This window comes from Leopardus geoffroyi, chromosome B4 (assembly GCF_018350155.1).
Source record: "Leopardus geoffroyi isolate Oge1 chromosome B4, O.geoffroyi_Oge1_pat1.0, whole genome shotgun sequence".
NCBI classification, from domain to species: domain Eukaryota; kingdom Metazoa; phylum Chordata; class Mammalia; order Carnivora; family Felidae; genus Leopardus; species Leopardus geoffroyi.
Window position 1 is genome coordinate 78773746 of NC_059341.1, and position 16706 is coordinate 78790451.

The window sequence follows — 16706 nt, forward strand, 5'->3', positions numbered from 1 at the left end:
GTGATGAGCACTGAGTAACGTGTAGAATTGTTGAATAGTATACCAGCAACTAATATAATACTATGTTAATTACACTTCAATAAAAAAACTTTTTTAAATGCCCACTTAGTTGACATGAGCGTTTAAAACAGTAAGTGGGTCAAACCGAACACAACAGAAACTCTTTGTGCCGGTCACACGAGTCTGTGGGCTTCCAGTCTGTAATCCTAGTCTAGTAGATAACTTTACCTAATACCATCTGCATTCACTCTCCTTTTCCCTGATGCCACTGGTACAGGTGCTGAACCTGTTTCTGGCCTTGCTCCTGAGCTCCTTCAGCGCAGACAATCTGGCAGCCACAGACGACGACGGGGAAATGAACAACCTACAGATCTCAGTAATCCGGATCAAGAAGGGGGTGGCTTGGGCCAAACTCAAAGTGCACGCCTTCATGCAGGCCCACTTTAAGCAGCGTGAGGCCGATGAAGTGAAGCCCCTGGACGAGCTGTATGAAAAGAAGGCCAACTGCATCGCCAACCACACCGGTGCAGACATCCACCGGAATGGTGACTTCCAGAAGAATGGCAATGGCACAACCAGTGGCATTGGCAGCAGCGTGGAGAAGTATATCATTGACGAAGACCACATGTCCTTCATCAACAATCCCAACTTGACCGTGCGGGTGCCCATTGCTGTGGGCGAGTCTGATTTTGAGAACCTCAACACAGAGGATGTGAGCAGCGAGTCGGATCCTGAAGGCAGCAAAGATGTAAGGTCCCAGCCTAAAACCCAACCTTGACTCCGTGTGAGAACCAGCAGGGCTCTGTCAGCTCCCAGGACTGGTTCGGATGTGGGCTTGGGAGAGAGATTGTGGAATGGCCAAGTAGGTTTGAGAACCAACCCTAATGCCCAGTGTCATTCTAGTCCTTCCCTAAGTGACCTAGGTCCCTGAGATGCTCCTAGATCTGTCTCCATTGCTGCTGGATCATCTCGGTCAGTGGCTGGAGCAAACCCTGGAGGACGTCCCTGCCATTAATCTGAGCTGTAGCACTGAGACCAACCAATAGTCACATTTTGTTGAGGGCCATCTGGTAATTGTGTGCCCCCCGTGAGCGGGATGATGCAGAGTCTGTAGTAAGAATTGGGAAGAATTCCAGCTGGTTCAGTGTGGAGCAGTCAGTGTGGAGTGGAAGCATCGCTGCAGGGTTCTCCAGCTCTCTTTCCTTTGCAAATCTAGAAACTGGATGATACTAGCTCCTCTGAAGGAAGCACCATCGATATCAAACCTGAAGTAGAAGAAGTCCCAGTGGAACAGCCCGAGGAGTACTTGGATCCAGACGCCTGCTTCACAGAAGGTGAAAGGGGGCAAGGGCAGCGGTGGGCATGTGGCACTTCGTGCTGGTCCCAGATTTCTGCCAGGGTCGGTGGTTGGGTAAGGGTGGGGACTCTGTGGCCATTCTCAAGAACTTTGTTCCCCGCTTCATCATCTTGAGGGAGGTTGAGATTGTTTCCCTTGATTCTTACCTATTCTCAAGTTTCTGTTCTCAAGCACCGAATTGTCCATTTTCTCTCGGCACCAGCCCAAAAACCTCCATTAGAAAGGTATGTTCCGTCACGGCTGTGCGTGCCTCCTGATTCCCCTTTTCTCCTCCTTCTCACTGCTTCTTTATAGGACATCTTCCCAACTCCAGAGGGCCCTGCCCTGCTAGCCTTGCGGCATAGCCCCAGCCCTGCCACCCTCCATGTCTGAATCAGACATTCTCGTTCAGCCCCAGTACTCCCAGCTGTGTGGTAGGGGCCTGGGAGACCAGGGCCTGGGGCAGGGGGGCAGGTCTGGGCGGGGCTCGCTCCCACGGTCTGACCCACCTCTCCCGCTGGTGCCAGGTTGCGTCCAACGATTCAAATGCTGCCAGGTCAACATCGAAGAGGGGCTGGGCAAGTCTTGGTGGATCCTGCGGAAAACCTGCTTTCTCATTGTGGAGCACAACTGGTTTGAGACCTTCATCATCTTCATGATTCTGCTCAGCAGTGGCGCCCTGGTGAGTCCAGGGGAGAAGGCAGGGAGGGACGGGCTGGGGAAGGCTCCGTAGGGACTAGCGGACCAGACCAGAGGGGGCCCAGGCCCGGTTCCTCTGGGAGCACCGACGGCTGTGGCCCCAAGGATAAGGGTCTGCCAGAGTGCTTTGGGCTGGTGTTTTGAGCCGTTGGGATTAGAATTCACTTGTCCACGTCTTCATCTTCTTTACACTCCGCACGATCCCTCTCACATCTAAGACCCCCTCTCTATCAGGATGAGAGCACAAACTGCCAAGTATCTTCACTGCTTCGTTTGCCCCATTCTGAGCGGCTTCCTAAAATGAACTTCCCCTTTTCACCTTACACCCCAACTATCTTGTTCTTGACTTTCCAGTCGCCCGTCTTCCCTCACACCCAGCTGGATCTGGAGAACCCTGGCATTAGCAAATAGCTGAAGGAGCCAGGTCTCTGGTATAAAGGATATTTATATTCCCGTCACTGTAAGTGCTCATCATTAATCCGGGACACACACAGGTTCCTCCCCTGCTGGAACTAATTATCTTGGCCTTTGCTTTCATTTTAGCTGGATTATAACTGTGGAGACCTGGACAGGGTCAGGTGTGAGAGAGCCATTTCCCAGTTGGGTAGATTTGAGGACAGTAAGGACTTAGAGACGCTACACATTTTCCTTCTTTGAGTTAAGGGAAAGCTGAAAAATATAGAACTTTGAAGTGCTTTTAAAGAAGGCAGGCACAGGGCACCTGGGTGGCTCAGTCAGTTAAGCGTCCAACTTCGGCTCAGGTCATGATCTCACAGTTCGTGAGTTCGAGCCCCGCGTCGGGCCCTGTGCTGCCAGTGCAGAGCCTGCTTGAGATTCTCTCTCCCTCTCTCTCTGCCCCTCCCCCACCTCTCTTTCTCTCTCTCAAAATAAACTGGAAGAAAAAAAAAAATAGCAAAGTGAAGCCACAGCTAAAATGTCTGAGAAAAGACAAGAATGGGGTTAAAGTGGGACTTCAGAGGGAGGGCCTAGAGCCTCCAGTGACAGGAAGCTCAGTCTTGTACATCTCTCGTGTACTGGGTGACAGAACGGATTTCTGCACAGGCTGGTGAGGGGGACGTTGACACGGAAGCCTTTGAGGTTTTCATAGAGCAGACGGGGTCTATTTGTACCCAGACCCTGAAAAGGACTTTGGGCCCCTGACCACTGCCCCCACTGCCCCGTAAAGAAACTGGAATATCTGATGTCCTTGTGCCTCCATGTTAGAAATGTATCTGCAGGCAGCCCGATTCTGTCCTTCCTTCCAGAACTGTCCGGAGCGGGACCTCCCGTTGCACGACACGGGACTTTTGTGCCACTTGTAGCTTTCTCTCGTGCTTCAGGACTCCCTCTTCCCCCTCTCCGCAGCCCACCACCCCACTCGTGGGAATGCTCATACCTTCATGTCAGGGAATTCCCTCGTTCAGGGACTCCAGGGAGAAAGATTTTCTTCGCCTGGGCATCTCCCAGCCCTGTGACCTTCCCCCTGTATTGGTGGCATCCAGGGCTGAAAGGAGAAAAGATTTTGTCATACAGACAGAGCATTGGCAAGGACACAGAGAAGCCGCATACTCTGCCCGAGGAAACCTAGAACGGCGCGGCCACTCTGGAAAGCTGGTTGGCAGTCCCTCAAAACCTGACACCTCTGCTCCCCTGTCAGCCGGAAGTTCCACACCTGGGCCTTGTACCCTAGAGAAACGAAGACAGGTCCACATAAAAACTTAACGCATGCACGTTCACAGCAGCACAACGCACAATAGCCAGAAAGCAGACACACGGCATCCGTCAGTGATGAGGGTAGACAAAGCACGATAGAGCCACACCATGGGGTATTCTCCTTCCACGACAAGAATTGCAGTCGTGACGCCTGCTGCAGCGCGGAGGACCTTGGAGGCCGCTGCGCGTGGCGTAAGAAGCCTGTCACCGAGGGCCACATATCATATGACTCCGTCCATGTGAAGTGTCTGGAATGGGCAGATCTGAAGAGAGAAGGTAGCCTAGTGGCTGCTTGGACTAGCGGGAGACAGGGAGGCTAGAAGGTGGCGGCGGGAGGGTGTGGGGTTTCTTTTAAGAAGCCCCGTGGGGCCGGGCAGTGGGGCGAGAGAGACAGGAAGGCGATGACGATGACGACAGGCCGGCCTCAGGCGGAGGAGCTGCCAGGGCAGTGGGGGGACTTCCGGTGTCACGTGCAGCCTTCAGGCACGTCAGGCAGCTGCTGCTTCTCTTTCAGGCCTTCGAGGACATCTACATTGAGCAGAGAAAGACCATCCGTACCATCCTGGAGTATGCCGACAAAGTCTTCACCTACATCTTCATCCTGGAGATGTTGCTCAAGTGGACGGCCTACGGCTTCGTCAAGTTCTTCACCAACGCCTGGTGCTGGCTGGACTTCCTCATCGTGGCTGTACGTGTCCTGCTTTCTACTTCCCACCCCTCCCAGCAGGAAAACAAAAACAGGGATGCTCCTCCCTCCAATGGCCACGGTTGCCTGGGGAGGTAGATGTCGGACAGGAGGTAGACGTAGGTTTGGGTACAGTTCCTTTCAGGGCACTCAGATCTTAACTTTGGGAGAGGGAGCGCTGAAGCCCCTACGTTTGCTCCAGGGACTAACCACCCAGCTCTTTGCTCTGGTGGTTTGGCTTCAGAGGGTCAGAGATTAGGAATGGGGGGAGGAATCACTGGTGTCCACGCCCCTTGCTGTTAGGCCGGGAACAGGAAGGTTCTTGCCCCACACCAGCAGGACGTCCTCTTTCTGGTGCCAGGAGAGGGGCGAGGATGAGGTGGGTGCTGCTGGGGTACAGGTCGGCGGGGTCGGGGGGAGGATCTCGGCAGGCTCTCCCACTCACCATTCCTATGGATGCTCCCGTCAACTCAAGGCTTGTACCAGACTCCTCTGAACCAGTCAGTCTATCCAGAAGAGACAGAGTTCACACCAGAATACCCCGCCCTCTTCCCACACGTTTGCATTTCCACAGTGGTGCTCAAACTTAAAAGAATCCTTTTTTCCTCCAGGTTCCAAGACCGTCTCTCCAAGGCTTGGTGGCCTCTGATCATCTGCAAGGCTTGGTGCCCATTACCTCCTGTGTTGTTTTTCAGGGTGGGAGCTGCATCATCTGTAACTATTTCTCACCCCCTCCTCCCCAGCCCTTGTTCCTTGTTGGCGCTTCTAACCATGATGAATGCTTCTTATTCTGTGTAATCACTGAAGCTCTTTTCTTCTAGCCAATCAGCATTTGAAAGAAAGGGTGAATGGGAATTTCAGGACCAGGGCCTATGGAGAATTCACTTCCTGCTGAGGGCTAAGTGCCAAGAAAGTGGAGTGTTTGGAGGCTGGCTTGGCACATTTAGAATATAGGTTTTCTCAGCTGTCTAGTAAACTACCTGTAGAGTGGCTCTGGGATCCACAATAGAGCAGCATGGAAGTCTCTCTCTCAGAAAGCAGGAGCCCAGCACTCGGCACCAGAGATCCCTACTCTATAAACGCATTCCTGTTCCCACACGGTGTCTGCAGCTTCCATGGTTAAGGACTCCTTCCAGGAGCTGTCACTCTGCTCCCATTTGCATTCCCTTTTCAGAAATCAAACCTTTGGGAAGATGCCCAAATGAGGTGAGGAAGTCACCCTCTGCCCTTGAAGGCAGCCAAGCGGGTACTGCCCCGGAGGGTGCCAACATGAGACCCCTTCCGATGGAAGGGTTCTTCCCCCCCACAGACGGAAAGCTTAGGTTCTAAGAATTAAGGAAGGGGCTTGAGATACAGCCCAGAGAACTAAAGTGACACTGGGCCAGCTCTCTTTCCACAGAACAGGACCACTTGGAGTCGGGTGGGACACCTGTGGGAGTCCTAGAAAGCCCCTTATCTTCTGGGCCTTCCAAGAATTCAGATAGATAATCCACTGCCACACTTCCAATAGCCCTCAGGAAGCTGTGATTTAGAACAGATCTTCCCCACCACGACCTTTACCTCTTGCCCCTGCCCCAACCTAAGCTACTGATTCTCTTCTCTCTGGGGTGCACAACCCCAGAAGCCAAGGCTATTGATCAGGTGTCCCGCTTTCCTCTGAAACCCAAATAAGCTGGTAAAAGCACTGATGGTCCTGCACATCACCATTTATTTAGTAAGCACTCTTTTTTTTTAATGTTTATTTATTTTAGAGAGAGTGAGAGACAGAGCGTGAATAGGGGAGGGGCAGAGAGAGAGGGAGACACAGAATGGGAAGCAGGCTCCAGGCGCCGAGCTGTCAGCACAGAGCCGGACGCGGGTCTCGAACTCACAAACCGCGAGATCATGACCTGAGTCGAAGTCGGACGCTCAACCAGCTGAGCCACCCAGGCGCCCCTCCACTTAAAAAAAAAAATTTTTTTTAATATTTATTGATTTTATAGAGAGTGAGAGAGCACACTTTTATCACTTTTTATACTGGGTGGCAGAGAAATGGACAGACATGTAGCCAATTGACAGCAGTCCATAAACTACCCAGCTTTAGGGAGTTGCCGGATTCTTACATTGCCCTGAGACCTGACAGCGGTTCCTGAGAACATCTCTGTACAAATGTAAGCCAAATACCATTCCCTGTGTAGAGTTGTCCCAGAAGCCGGAGTGGGTCACGAGGGGCAGGCAGGCATGGCCCCCGCCTCTCAGGCGCTCACACCAGCTCGCAGGACCACTCTGGCCTCATTCCAGGCTTATGGGAATCCAGCATTCTAAGAACAAGGCTCTCTCAGGACCCTCCCACCTACTGACTTCTCTTGGACAGGACGGCGCATTTAGTACCAAACGTTTATTGAGCACACACAACGTGCAAAGCCTCCCGCCAGGTGCTGTGAAGGATACAGAGAGCAGAAGATATGACTACTTCTCTCTAAGGGCCTGAAAACACAAATAACCACGCACGAAGCCACATGTGCTGAGTGGGAGCAGCCCCAGTCCATACTGTGGCTGCCCTGTTTGCCACTCCTGAGTTCGACTTGGAAATGCACAATGAGGCCCAGAGGACACCTGCACAGCTGGAACGATCAGGGTTTTTGCTGTCTAATGCCTGTGGCATTCTAGAGCATCCAGCAGACATAAATTTTAGGTCCTACTCTAGCACCATCTATGAGAGACTCTCTTCCTCCCATGTCATCCTCCAATGACTAGATGTCCCAATCTGTTACTCAACACTATGTCTGTGTCCCTAATGGAGTCTCATTCCTCTGTGTCGCTCCTTAAGCCTGCTAAGAGTACTTTTTTAGAATTATAGGGATAATCCGGACAACTTTCAAGGTTAATTCTCGTTGGTTATAAGCCATGTGAGTTCCCAAACAGAGATAGTATTTTATTTTGCTCAGGTCCTTGGCTGCACTGGAGATCTTGTCTGGTAGAAGAATTTTGTCATCTTTCCCCCAGGGAAATTTGCCACATCATATCCGGAGGCTAGCCAGCATATCAGTTCCAGGGATGGGAACTTTCAGAGACCACTCGTCCTGAATTCATACTATTACAAACCTTCTCCGTTTGAAAATGTCCACATCATTTGGAAAAAGTCACCCAGTGTCCCCTTTTTTTCCATTCCTGCAGCCACCCTGAATTTCGACTTCCCCTCAACTCCTTTCTTTTTTGCAGGTTTGATTCTTTCCTCAAAGTATACTTTCAGCAATGATCTGATTACCTCCAGTGAGAGTTGAACATGGGGACTCATAGGATTGTCAGAGCACCCTCAGCAGCTAAGGAATAGTCCAGATAGGACCCTTGCTGACCCTGCCTTGGGAGATCTTAGCTAGATTAATCAGTTGAGCAGCACATCATCTCAGCACTGTTTGGAGCCAACCTCCAGACTGGCATCTGTACCTCCATCCTTCTCCCCACCTCAGGCCTCTTTGTTATCAGAGTAACCACCCCCTTGAAGAGCCGGGGTCTTCCTGCCATGTGTGGGGCCCAACGCCCCTCAAATCTCAGTGTTTTGCACTCTTTACGTGGCATAGTTTCTCAGGATGAGGTTGACTCAGGGGTATTTTGAACTCAAGACACTTGGCCGGGATGGGATAGCTCACCTTCAGATGTACCTGTTAAGGCCTAAGAATATGGTGATTTTAGATTGTTTGGGGTTAAGAGTCGGCTGCACCTGGCAATAAATGGCAAAAGATACCTCCATGTAGATTCTTAGTGATAATGATAAATGGAGGCAAAATGATTGTTTGGTGCTACTGTGTTCTAGATAAAGCTTTTGAGGCCCTTGTTTTAGACAGAAATTGAACTGTGAACCATGTACCCTTCGAAGAACGTGAGGAAGTAGGCTTTAATAGTACCCAGATTTGCTTTGGGTACTGCCCAGGGCTCCAGGGAAGATCCCTACACTGATGAATTATGAGTCTGTGCATAGATAAAGGGCCACACCCCTTTTTAAAAACAAATCTTTGAGCCTGCTCACCCTTTCCCTCCCTAAGTCACTGACATCCTACTTCTGCCTCCTGCCAGTCCTGCCGCTTAATTATAAAGAAAGGAAGAAGGAAGGAAGGAAGGAAGGAAGGAAGGAAGGAAGGAAGGAAGGAAGGAAGGAAGGAAGAAATTATTTTTAAAAGGGTTCTGTACAGTTCCGAGATCCAGAATGAAAGCCCTTGGCTAGAGAGAAAAATCAACAACCGAAACCCAGTTATCGTTTGTTTCCATTTTTCTCCTCTAACTCTGCTTTCACGTACCAATTTAGGCTGAGCAGGGTTGTAACCACCATTTCCCAGGAGAGGGAACTTAAGAATGATGGATGGGAACATCTGAACCTATCCTAGAATTGGGTGGTGCAGGACAAGGGAAAGACTGTTCCAAGAAATGCAGAGGCCAGACATTTTAGGATTTGATCAGCTAAAGGTAGTTTCCTTTGGTGGGAGGTTGAGTCAGGCCTCCCAGTTCAGGCCTAGGCAGCCCTAGTATGCTTGGCATCCAGTGTTCCGGGACCACGTGGTAACAGCTCTGAGCTCCCTGGTAGAACACGGTGAGTTTGTCTCTGGAAGAGCAGGAGGGCATTTGACCGTCACGACTGCAGGCCTGGAGACCTGCAGACTTCTCCCCGGCCCGGCAATTTAGTCAACTCCATATTATTCAGATTCCAACAGTCCTCTCTTGAGATAACTTCATTTTACCTGCCAGGGGGAGGGGTGAACTCTCTGTGGAGGAAGGGGCTCTGGCCTGGGAAGCAGGAGAGTGGGTCCCTCCCTGTTCCTGGCTCCAGAACTGCCCATGTGACACTGGTGTATGGGTCTCAATTTCCTCACCCATAAATGTTTTAAATTCTTCCAAGAATCCTACCAGCCATTTTTCTAATGATGAGAGCAGAAGATTGTCCTGGAAAGGACAGACCCGAGGCCAGTTCCTTTGGAGCTGTTCTGGAGAGAAAGAATGGGGATCACAAGGAAAAGCATGGGTTCAGTTTTCAGACCGCCAGCCTCCCCACCCCCTGCCCAAGTCCTCACGGCCGCGAAGGAGTCATGGTTGTAGTTCAAAGATGGAAGGATTATTATAGTTGAAAGTGAGAGAGAAAAAATCTGCTTAAGTGAGTTCTCGTGGGGCCAAAACTCTGTCTAGAAATCGCTTCCTTTGGTTCTTTTCGTCCCGGGAACTGCCAAGCCAGCCGTGGCGCTTACTGGACGTGTTTCCTTTGTTGATGTGGTAACTCGTCACGTTCTCCAGCAAATGGTTTCTCGCCAACCAGCAGCAAGAGAGCTTGTCCCTGTTGGAAATCCGCGGTGAATGAGCTGAGGCGGGGGCAGCTTGTGTGGAGTGTGTGTATTTATCTGTATTCTTTTCCATAGGTACCATTAAGTTTGTCTGGCTTAATTTAATGGCAACTTCTGGGAGCTGCAGAGGCTGTAAAGGGCGAGGGTAAGGTTTTTGTCATCTGTTCAGGCTCCTCTCCTTCCAATGGAACGTCCTCATTCCCCCTCTCCCTTCAGCCTCCTCCCTTTGCCAACCTGTATGTATGTTCTACTGCCTCCTCTCGAGTTTCTCTTCCCCTTGTGTTTTTTCTTCTGCCTCTCAACCTCCTTTCCTTTCAGGTCGTTTGAGTCCAAGTTGAAGTAGGCAGCTGGTGTTACCCACTCTCTCTACCTGGGGGCGGGGGGGGCCCAATCTGTGTAATCAGTGCTAGGGGCTTTATTCTAACACTCTGGAACCTCTTTTCTTTTTTTTTTTTTTTTTCCTTTGTTTTGTTTTGTTTCCTTTTTTGTTTTTTGTTTTTCTCTTCTGTTTCCGTGTAGGTCTCTTTAGTCAGCCTTATAGCTAATGCCCTGGGCTACTCGGAACTAGGTGCCATAAAGTCCCTTAGGACCCTAAGAGCTTTGAGACCCTTAAGAGCCTTATCACGATTTGAAGGGATGAGGGTAAGAAACTAAGAGCAGCTGATCCTTCTGCATGCTGATGGAAACTGTTTACGCATGCTAGAACTGATCACATGGTGGGAAGATCATTCAGACACGAACTGTGATGCAGCTGCTGATTTGATCCTCCACTCTCTCCCCGCACCTGCCCTGTGCGAGGGGGTCGCATCAAGCTGCCTCATCACATTAATACGGGCCCCACCCCAACAACGTGCCATCGCAGAACATGTTAACGCTGGCTGTTCTCACTCGGCCTGGCTTACCTGTAGCACTCGGGGCGGCTTTCTGGGCTGTTGGTTTTAATAGGGAGAATCACCAGGTGCAAAGAAGGGGAATTGTAACCCACAGACCCACTGAAAAGCAGAGGCTGCAGGCAGGGTGAGTGCCATATAGGGGCATCAGCCAGGTGGGGACTGTGGCCTTGCAGTCGCTGAGAAAGCATCTGAGAAGGGGCTGGAAGGCATGACGGCAGGCCTGGAATTGGGAATGGAGCGGAATTTGGCATAGCCCTGGGGAAAGAAATGCTTTTCTTTCTATTCTGATTCCTCTTATTGCACCTTGTTGTTCTCAGCCCAGTCCCATAAGGACTGGCAGCCTCTGTCTGATAGCAAAGCTTTCCTCCTCACCCCCCCACCCCTCTGTCCACGCTCTGTGGTCCCCTATCCTGACACAGTCAAAAGGACAATCAGGTACGACACCAGATGACCATCAGCTAGTTCTCCTGAAATTTCTGCTATTCCTGCTTTGGTGATACTCCACCCGAATCCCAACGGGGCAAGGTGCTGTCACCCTGCCAACTTAGGAACGAGGCTCCCTCTTGCTGTCTCTCTTGGTTCAGAAACACTGCGCGTGCGTGTGCATGCGCACACGCACGCACACCTTAAAAAGTCAACTTCCTAAAATCAAGTGGGCAACTGGCTTTTGGTGGTGATAGTTGTCCTGTGGTAATCAGAGAGGTCTGTTATACTTAACGAGACCAAGAAAACTCGTTTCGATTCAGATGTTGAATACATGCAGGAGAGCAAACCAGAGGATGTGTTTTTAAATGACGGAATCTCAAAATGTAGGAATAAAAATTAAATGGTTCCCGTGGTCCCCAGGGAGCAAGGCTAATTGGAGAAACTAGGTACCAGGACAGTGCTCCTCATCTGTGCGTTCCTCATCTGTGATCCCTGGCCACCGTTCCACAGAGCCACCCACGGTCGTCCAGGAAGGTGGAAATTTTGCTGCGATTTGGGGGTTTTATTCTGTTTGTTCAGTCAAATGCTTTCTCACAACAAATTGCGTTTCTTCGGTAGCACAGTCACAGTGTGCTTTACTGGGTATAAGCTTTCCGCAGCCCGCCTGAAAGCATCCGCAGGGAGGTCGGTTCCACAGCCACACAGACTTACTTTAACTTAAAAAAACAAACCAGAGTTTGGGAGTGTCTTTCTCCCACCGATAAGAGAGATTTCAGAATGTGTGCAGTAAGGTCTTTGTTATGTTCAGGCCAGGTTTAGGGAGAGAGAGTATAGTTCAAAGTGTCCAAGTCTTCAGACGTAGGATTGCAGTGCTCTCCCCTCCTCCCCTGCCTTCCCACTTTTTTCAGAAAGGGCTGGTTACATTTTTTAAATAAGTCCCATCAGTTTTGTTAGAGTGTTGATAATCTGTTTCGGTGACCGGGATACTGAGGACCTGAAGAAGGCTGTTTGTTGCACACAGTACTTGCCCCATGGCAGCCGAGTCCAGTAGCCTGTGCCCCTCCACAGCCCCCAGCAGTGATCCTGGGCCTCCTAAAACCAGACTGGTAATACCTGAAGGAAGCCCAAGAAAAAAAGGCCCCAACTGACCCTTGCTACTTTCTCCACCTGGATGCTCATCACTGCCAGTCCTAGCCCATGGCAGAAGTAGTCCGCGTGGACCAGCTGGTGCTAGCGTGCTCAGGAGGAATTTATTCCAATAATCTGGTCTCGGGAGCCCTTTTGCTGGCCACACCTCTTCCCTCTAGCCCCTCCCCCTGCCCTGGACTCACAGTTTTTATTCCTTCCAAACTTTCGGTTGCCAACCTTCAAGTCGTTTAGCAACCCAGAGGTCCAGAAGCGGTGATCACAAGAGCAGAAAGTTTTCTTTGGAAAAGCATTTGCGAGTGCAACCTCTACCTCAAGGTTTTTTCGAGTAAGATAATTTGAGCAAAGACCAGTTTGAACCCAAAGCCAGGGTTTCCAACAATGAGTGTTCAGTAAGGGCAGCTCTGATACAGGATCGTCATTTGGTTTGGTTGACCCCGGTCAGCCTCCAGCACTGTCCACCTCTGGTTGGGTGGCGGAGAGGGCTCGGGATCCCATCCTGCCCTGCAGTTTCCCGGCCCTTCTGCAGAAGAGTAACTGCAAGAAGAAAAGATTGAATCTGCCTGAGCTTATAGTAAGTGTCCCAGCGATAAACAGAGTTAGGTGTATACGTTTTACATGAAAGTTACTTTTCTATGGGGCCGTATGTTTTCCATTCTTCGGTGTGGGTTCTTCCGTACCAACACTGAGAGATTATCCTTAGAAAGTAAGAAATCTTAAATAAGAAATCTTCTCAAACCAAATACCATCAATGCAGGTGGGCTCCACTGTCACTGTGCTGCTCCAATGATCGGCTCAGACCTTCCTTTGGGAGGAAACATACAGCCCTAGCCTGTCCTGGGACAGTCTTTCCTCTCTCCTTCCTCAAACCAAACACCAGAAAATTGAAGCACTCGTGCTATTGGCAAAGGAATACTTAATGTAGTTCTTTGCTTTTCTCTCCTCCATAGTAATCTCCATTTAAAGACTGTGCTGTGCTACTAAATTTTTGAGGGTACATAATGCTATGAGACATGCATGCATTTTTGTTGATTGTCAGTACATAGTTGTCCATTAAAGCCATGTTCCCTCTGCCAGATATTAAAAGCCGTTTGACAGATTTTTATAGTATTTAATGAACAATAATGTTCTAGGCATTACGAGAAGACACCAATGCTGTAAGAATTAGTATCCGTAGGAATTTTTTTCGTCAGTCGAGTGAGATTTGAATCAATCATTAAGTATAAATTTCCATTGGAAAAAATAACTCTGCAGATTGCTAGAACCAAGCTTTGAGTAATGTTTCTGTTCCTAGTTTTTAACAATGAAGTCCGTCATAATTAAAAGCAATGTAGAATAACGTGGGAGTTATTAAGGACCCATTTATGAAGTGAGTGCCCGTGGAAACTTGAATTGTCATTTACATTTACCTGTAGTGTGAGAGTTCAAGAAAGCGTGGTTTCTTGCCCTTTGGTTGCTGAGAATATCAGCACAAGGACAATTTTATGTGGAGCAAAGTTCAACGGTTCCCACTACTAGCTAATGTCTACAGCCAGGAAGAATTATTAGTAAATTTCATCAACTGTTTACTATTCAATTCCTACAACTAATCTAAGAAGTTTTTCTTTGTTTATAATGAACAATTGAAAGTACATTTACATCGTGTAAATGGGTTTTATTGGATTTTATAGGATTTTTATGCCCTACGTATCCAAGAACAAGGCTCCATAAATACTTCCATCTATTGATTCTTTTAATCCGATCTATGAGTATAAAAGCGGGAAGAGGTCACTTTGTTAATTAGCTGATTATTCTTCCCTGCTATAAATATTACTGCATGTTTAACTGTAACACTTTGTAACTTTAACACTCTGTAGGACAGGTTAGACTGGGTTAAGATAGAAGACTTCCTAGAGGAGGTGGATTCAGAATTGAGATAAAATGCAGCATTTCTAGGTTGCAAATCTTTTGGGGCTACTTCCCTGCTGTACACTCATGATGGTCTAATAGGTCATGATCTCTCACCTAAGCTCTCTTGCAAAATGCTATCGCATAGACTTGAGCTTCTGAATTCTTGATCATCTACTCGCTTACCGTCCGAGAAATGATTCTTCCGTTTATAAATCATCCTCCTCTTGCCTATTCATTTGCACATTTCATTGCTTTCTGGTGCTCCACCAAAGGGTGAGAGCAACTATAGAATGAGGTAAAATTCAGATCTGACCACCCGCCAACTTTGGTAACATAAATAAATAAATATGAATATCATTCTCCAAAATAACATTGGGGATTTTCCAGATTTCAGATTTTCTGGCTTGCCTCCCTCAAAGTAACGAACAGTGGAAGGATCACCATTTTATACTAATGACAGAGCTATTAAATCTAAAAGAGATTTCTTGGTCTAAGAATTAAGAAATAACTACCTCTCAATCTAAAGGCCTTCATCTGTGAATTGGAGAAACACAAAACTAACATTTTAATCCAAAGGAGAGTGACTCCTCAGTAGAATATCTTTACCTTTTTTATATAGGACAGAACAGCTCTTCTCAGCCACACATTCCTGTGAGTGACATTGCAATGTAAGGCAAGAACAGAAGAGAAGGAAAACCCGAACCCAAGTCCAATAGAGCCCAGAGCTGCCCCCTGCCGTTCCTTCTGCAGCACAGCCCTTTTGGCCCTTTTGATGCTGTGCTTATTGGCAGAGTGCCCTTGCCTCTTCCCTGCTGATGCCGCAACATGGTGACACTTCTCACCTCCTTCTAACAAACATTAGAAAGCTGCGTTTATATCCACTGGTTTTATTTTAACTCCATTTTAATTTTCCTAGGATATTAGAAAAAGAAAGACACATTCTTCCCATTTCAGGGTCGCCTTTCTGGGCCTTAGCAGTCCCGCTTAAGACAACAGTAAGTAAGAATCAGGGCAGAATGAACACCAGCCTTGTTTTCTGTCCCAGCCTGCTGAAGTGCTATTTTTGGACGCCCCTCTGAACTCCCCTAGTGAAATCTGCCGCACAGTAGGAGTGTTGTCTAGTTAGTTTCACCCATAGTGTGACTCAAAATCGAAGTTAAAAACAACCCAGAAACTTTGGTTCCTGAAGAGTTTTTTCCCTTTGCTTTTTTTCATTCCTGAGCTTAACTGCAGCCCGTGATTTTTAGCAATATGCTGGTTTTGGGGTTTCAAGAGCAGCGATCTAACCCAAAACTGTCCAGAAAACATAAGTCATTCCTATTTCGAATACATCGTGAAGAGTTGAGTCCGGCCCTGGATTGAGCAGAGAGAGGTCAATCAGCATTAGCCAAACAGGGGTGACTCTTAGATTTCAAAGCCTACCAATTCAGGAAAAAAACTGAAGAAGAATAGTGAACCTTGAGTGAAAAATAGATCTGTTCAGATTTTATTTTATTCTGTTTGGTAGAGGGAATATAGCTTTTTTTTTTTTTTCTTGAGCCTGCAAAATATGCATGCTCAGCTATTGCCTGAACTAAGATAACTGGCCTTGCATAAAAGAGACTTTATGTACCATTGACTGATTCCCTGCTAACCCCAAAGAGTAGTTCTCTGTGATTTTGAACAATTCTACCTTGTTTTGCAGAGGGGGAATGTCTGTTGAAAGGCAACTGGTGAGCTTGAAATCAGATTCCCCACGGGGGCATATTTTACAAGTCGGCAAGAAGGGAGACTAGACTAAGAAATAATTTTTTCGGTCCCAGGCCGGAGCCTGGGAGAGAAGACCTAGGTCAACTCGGGCAGGGGAATTCGCGTTAGATGAAATAAATACGTAATTTACTGGAATTCGTCAAACTACATCTTACAGATTTAGAAAATTTTGGTCCTACTTGTGGATCTGTCCTGTTACCCTGACTCCAAAGGGAACACGATGTTTTTGTAGTCAGAACAAGCCACACAGTATCATTCCCCTCCTGGAAATCAAAAGAATGTGCTTGCTCTTACTTCCAACACTCAGCGACCTCCCCCTTCCAATGCAGGTGGTGGTGAATGCCTTGGTGGGCGCCATCCCCTCCATCATGAATGTGCTACTGGTGTGTCTCATCTTCTGGCTGATTTTCAGCATCATGGGAGTTAACCTGTTTGCGGGAAAGTATCACTACTGCTTTAATGAGACTTCTGAAATCCGATTTGAAATTGAAGAGGTCAACAATAAAACCGATTGTGAAAAGCTCATGGAGGGGAACAACACCGAAATCAGGTGGAAGAACGTGAAGATCAACTTCGACAACGTTGGGGCGGGATATCTGGCACTTCTTCAAGTGGTAAGTGTTGCTCTTTTCTTCAGTCCTGTGAAATTCAGACAGCTAGCAGAAATCGCATTTGGCTCCTTCTCAGTCCGACATTCAGAATCAAGATTACTCTTAGTAGGTCACAGACAACAATGCCATTTCCCACACCAGTTCCAGGGAGACACCTTTCCTGAGAATTCTGACTTCCCCAAGGCCTCACTCAAAGGGGATCTTTCACTGTGCTCGAGAGCAGACTCCTGCTCAACAGCAAATAGATTCCTG

At 48.3% G+C, this 16706-nt stretch overlaps 1 protein-coding gene across 9 annotated transcripts in view; it reads left to right on the forward strand.

Moving 5' to 3' along the window:
* The window catches only part of SCN8A (sodium voltage-gated channel alpha subunit 8), a 177284-nt gene that overhangs the window by 144073 nt on the left and 16505 nt on the right, over positions 1-16706 (forward strand). For 6 of the 9 annotated variants that reach the window (XM_045466872.1, XM_045466879.1, XM_045466871.1 and 3 more), the window contains exons 17-22: positions 278-748; positions 1217-1334; positions 1864-2018; positions 4263-4436; positions 10259-10381; positions 16173-16457. In XM_045466872.1, the coding sequence (XP_045322828.1) occupies positions 278-748; positions 1217-1334; positions 1864-2018; positions 4263-4436; positions 10259-10381; positions 16173-16457 (1326 nt within the window). The remainder of the gene's footprint in view (positions 1-277; positions 749-1216; positions 1335-1863; positions 2019-4262; positions 4437-10258; positions 10382-16172; positions 16458-16706) is intronic. The other 3 variants (XM_045466878.1, XM_045466875.1, XM_045466877.1) reach the window with 1 other exon arrangement.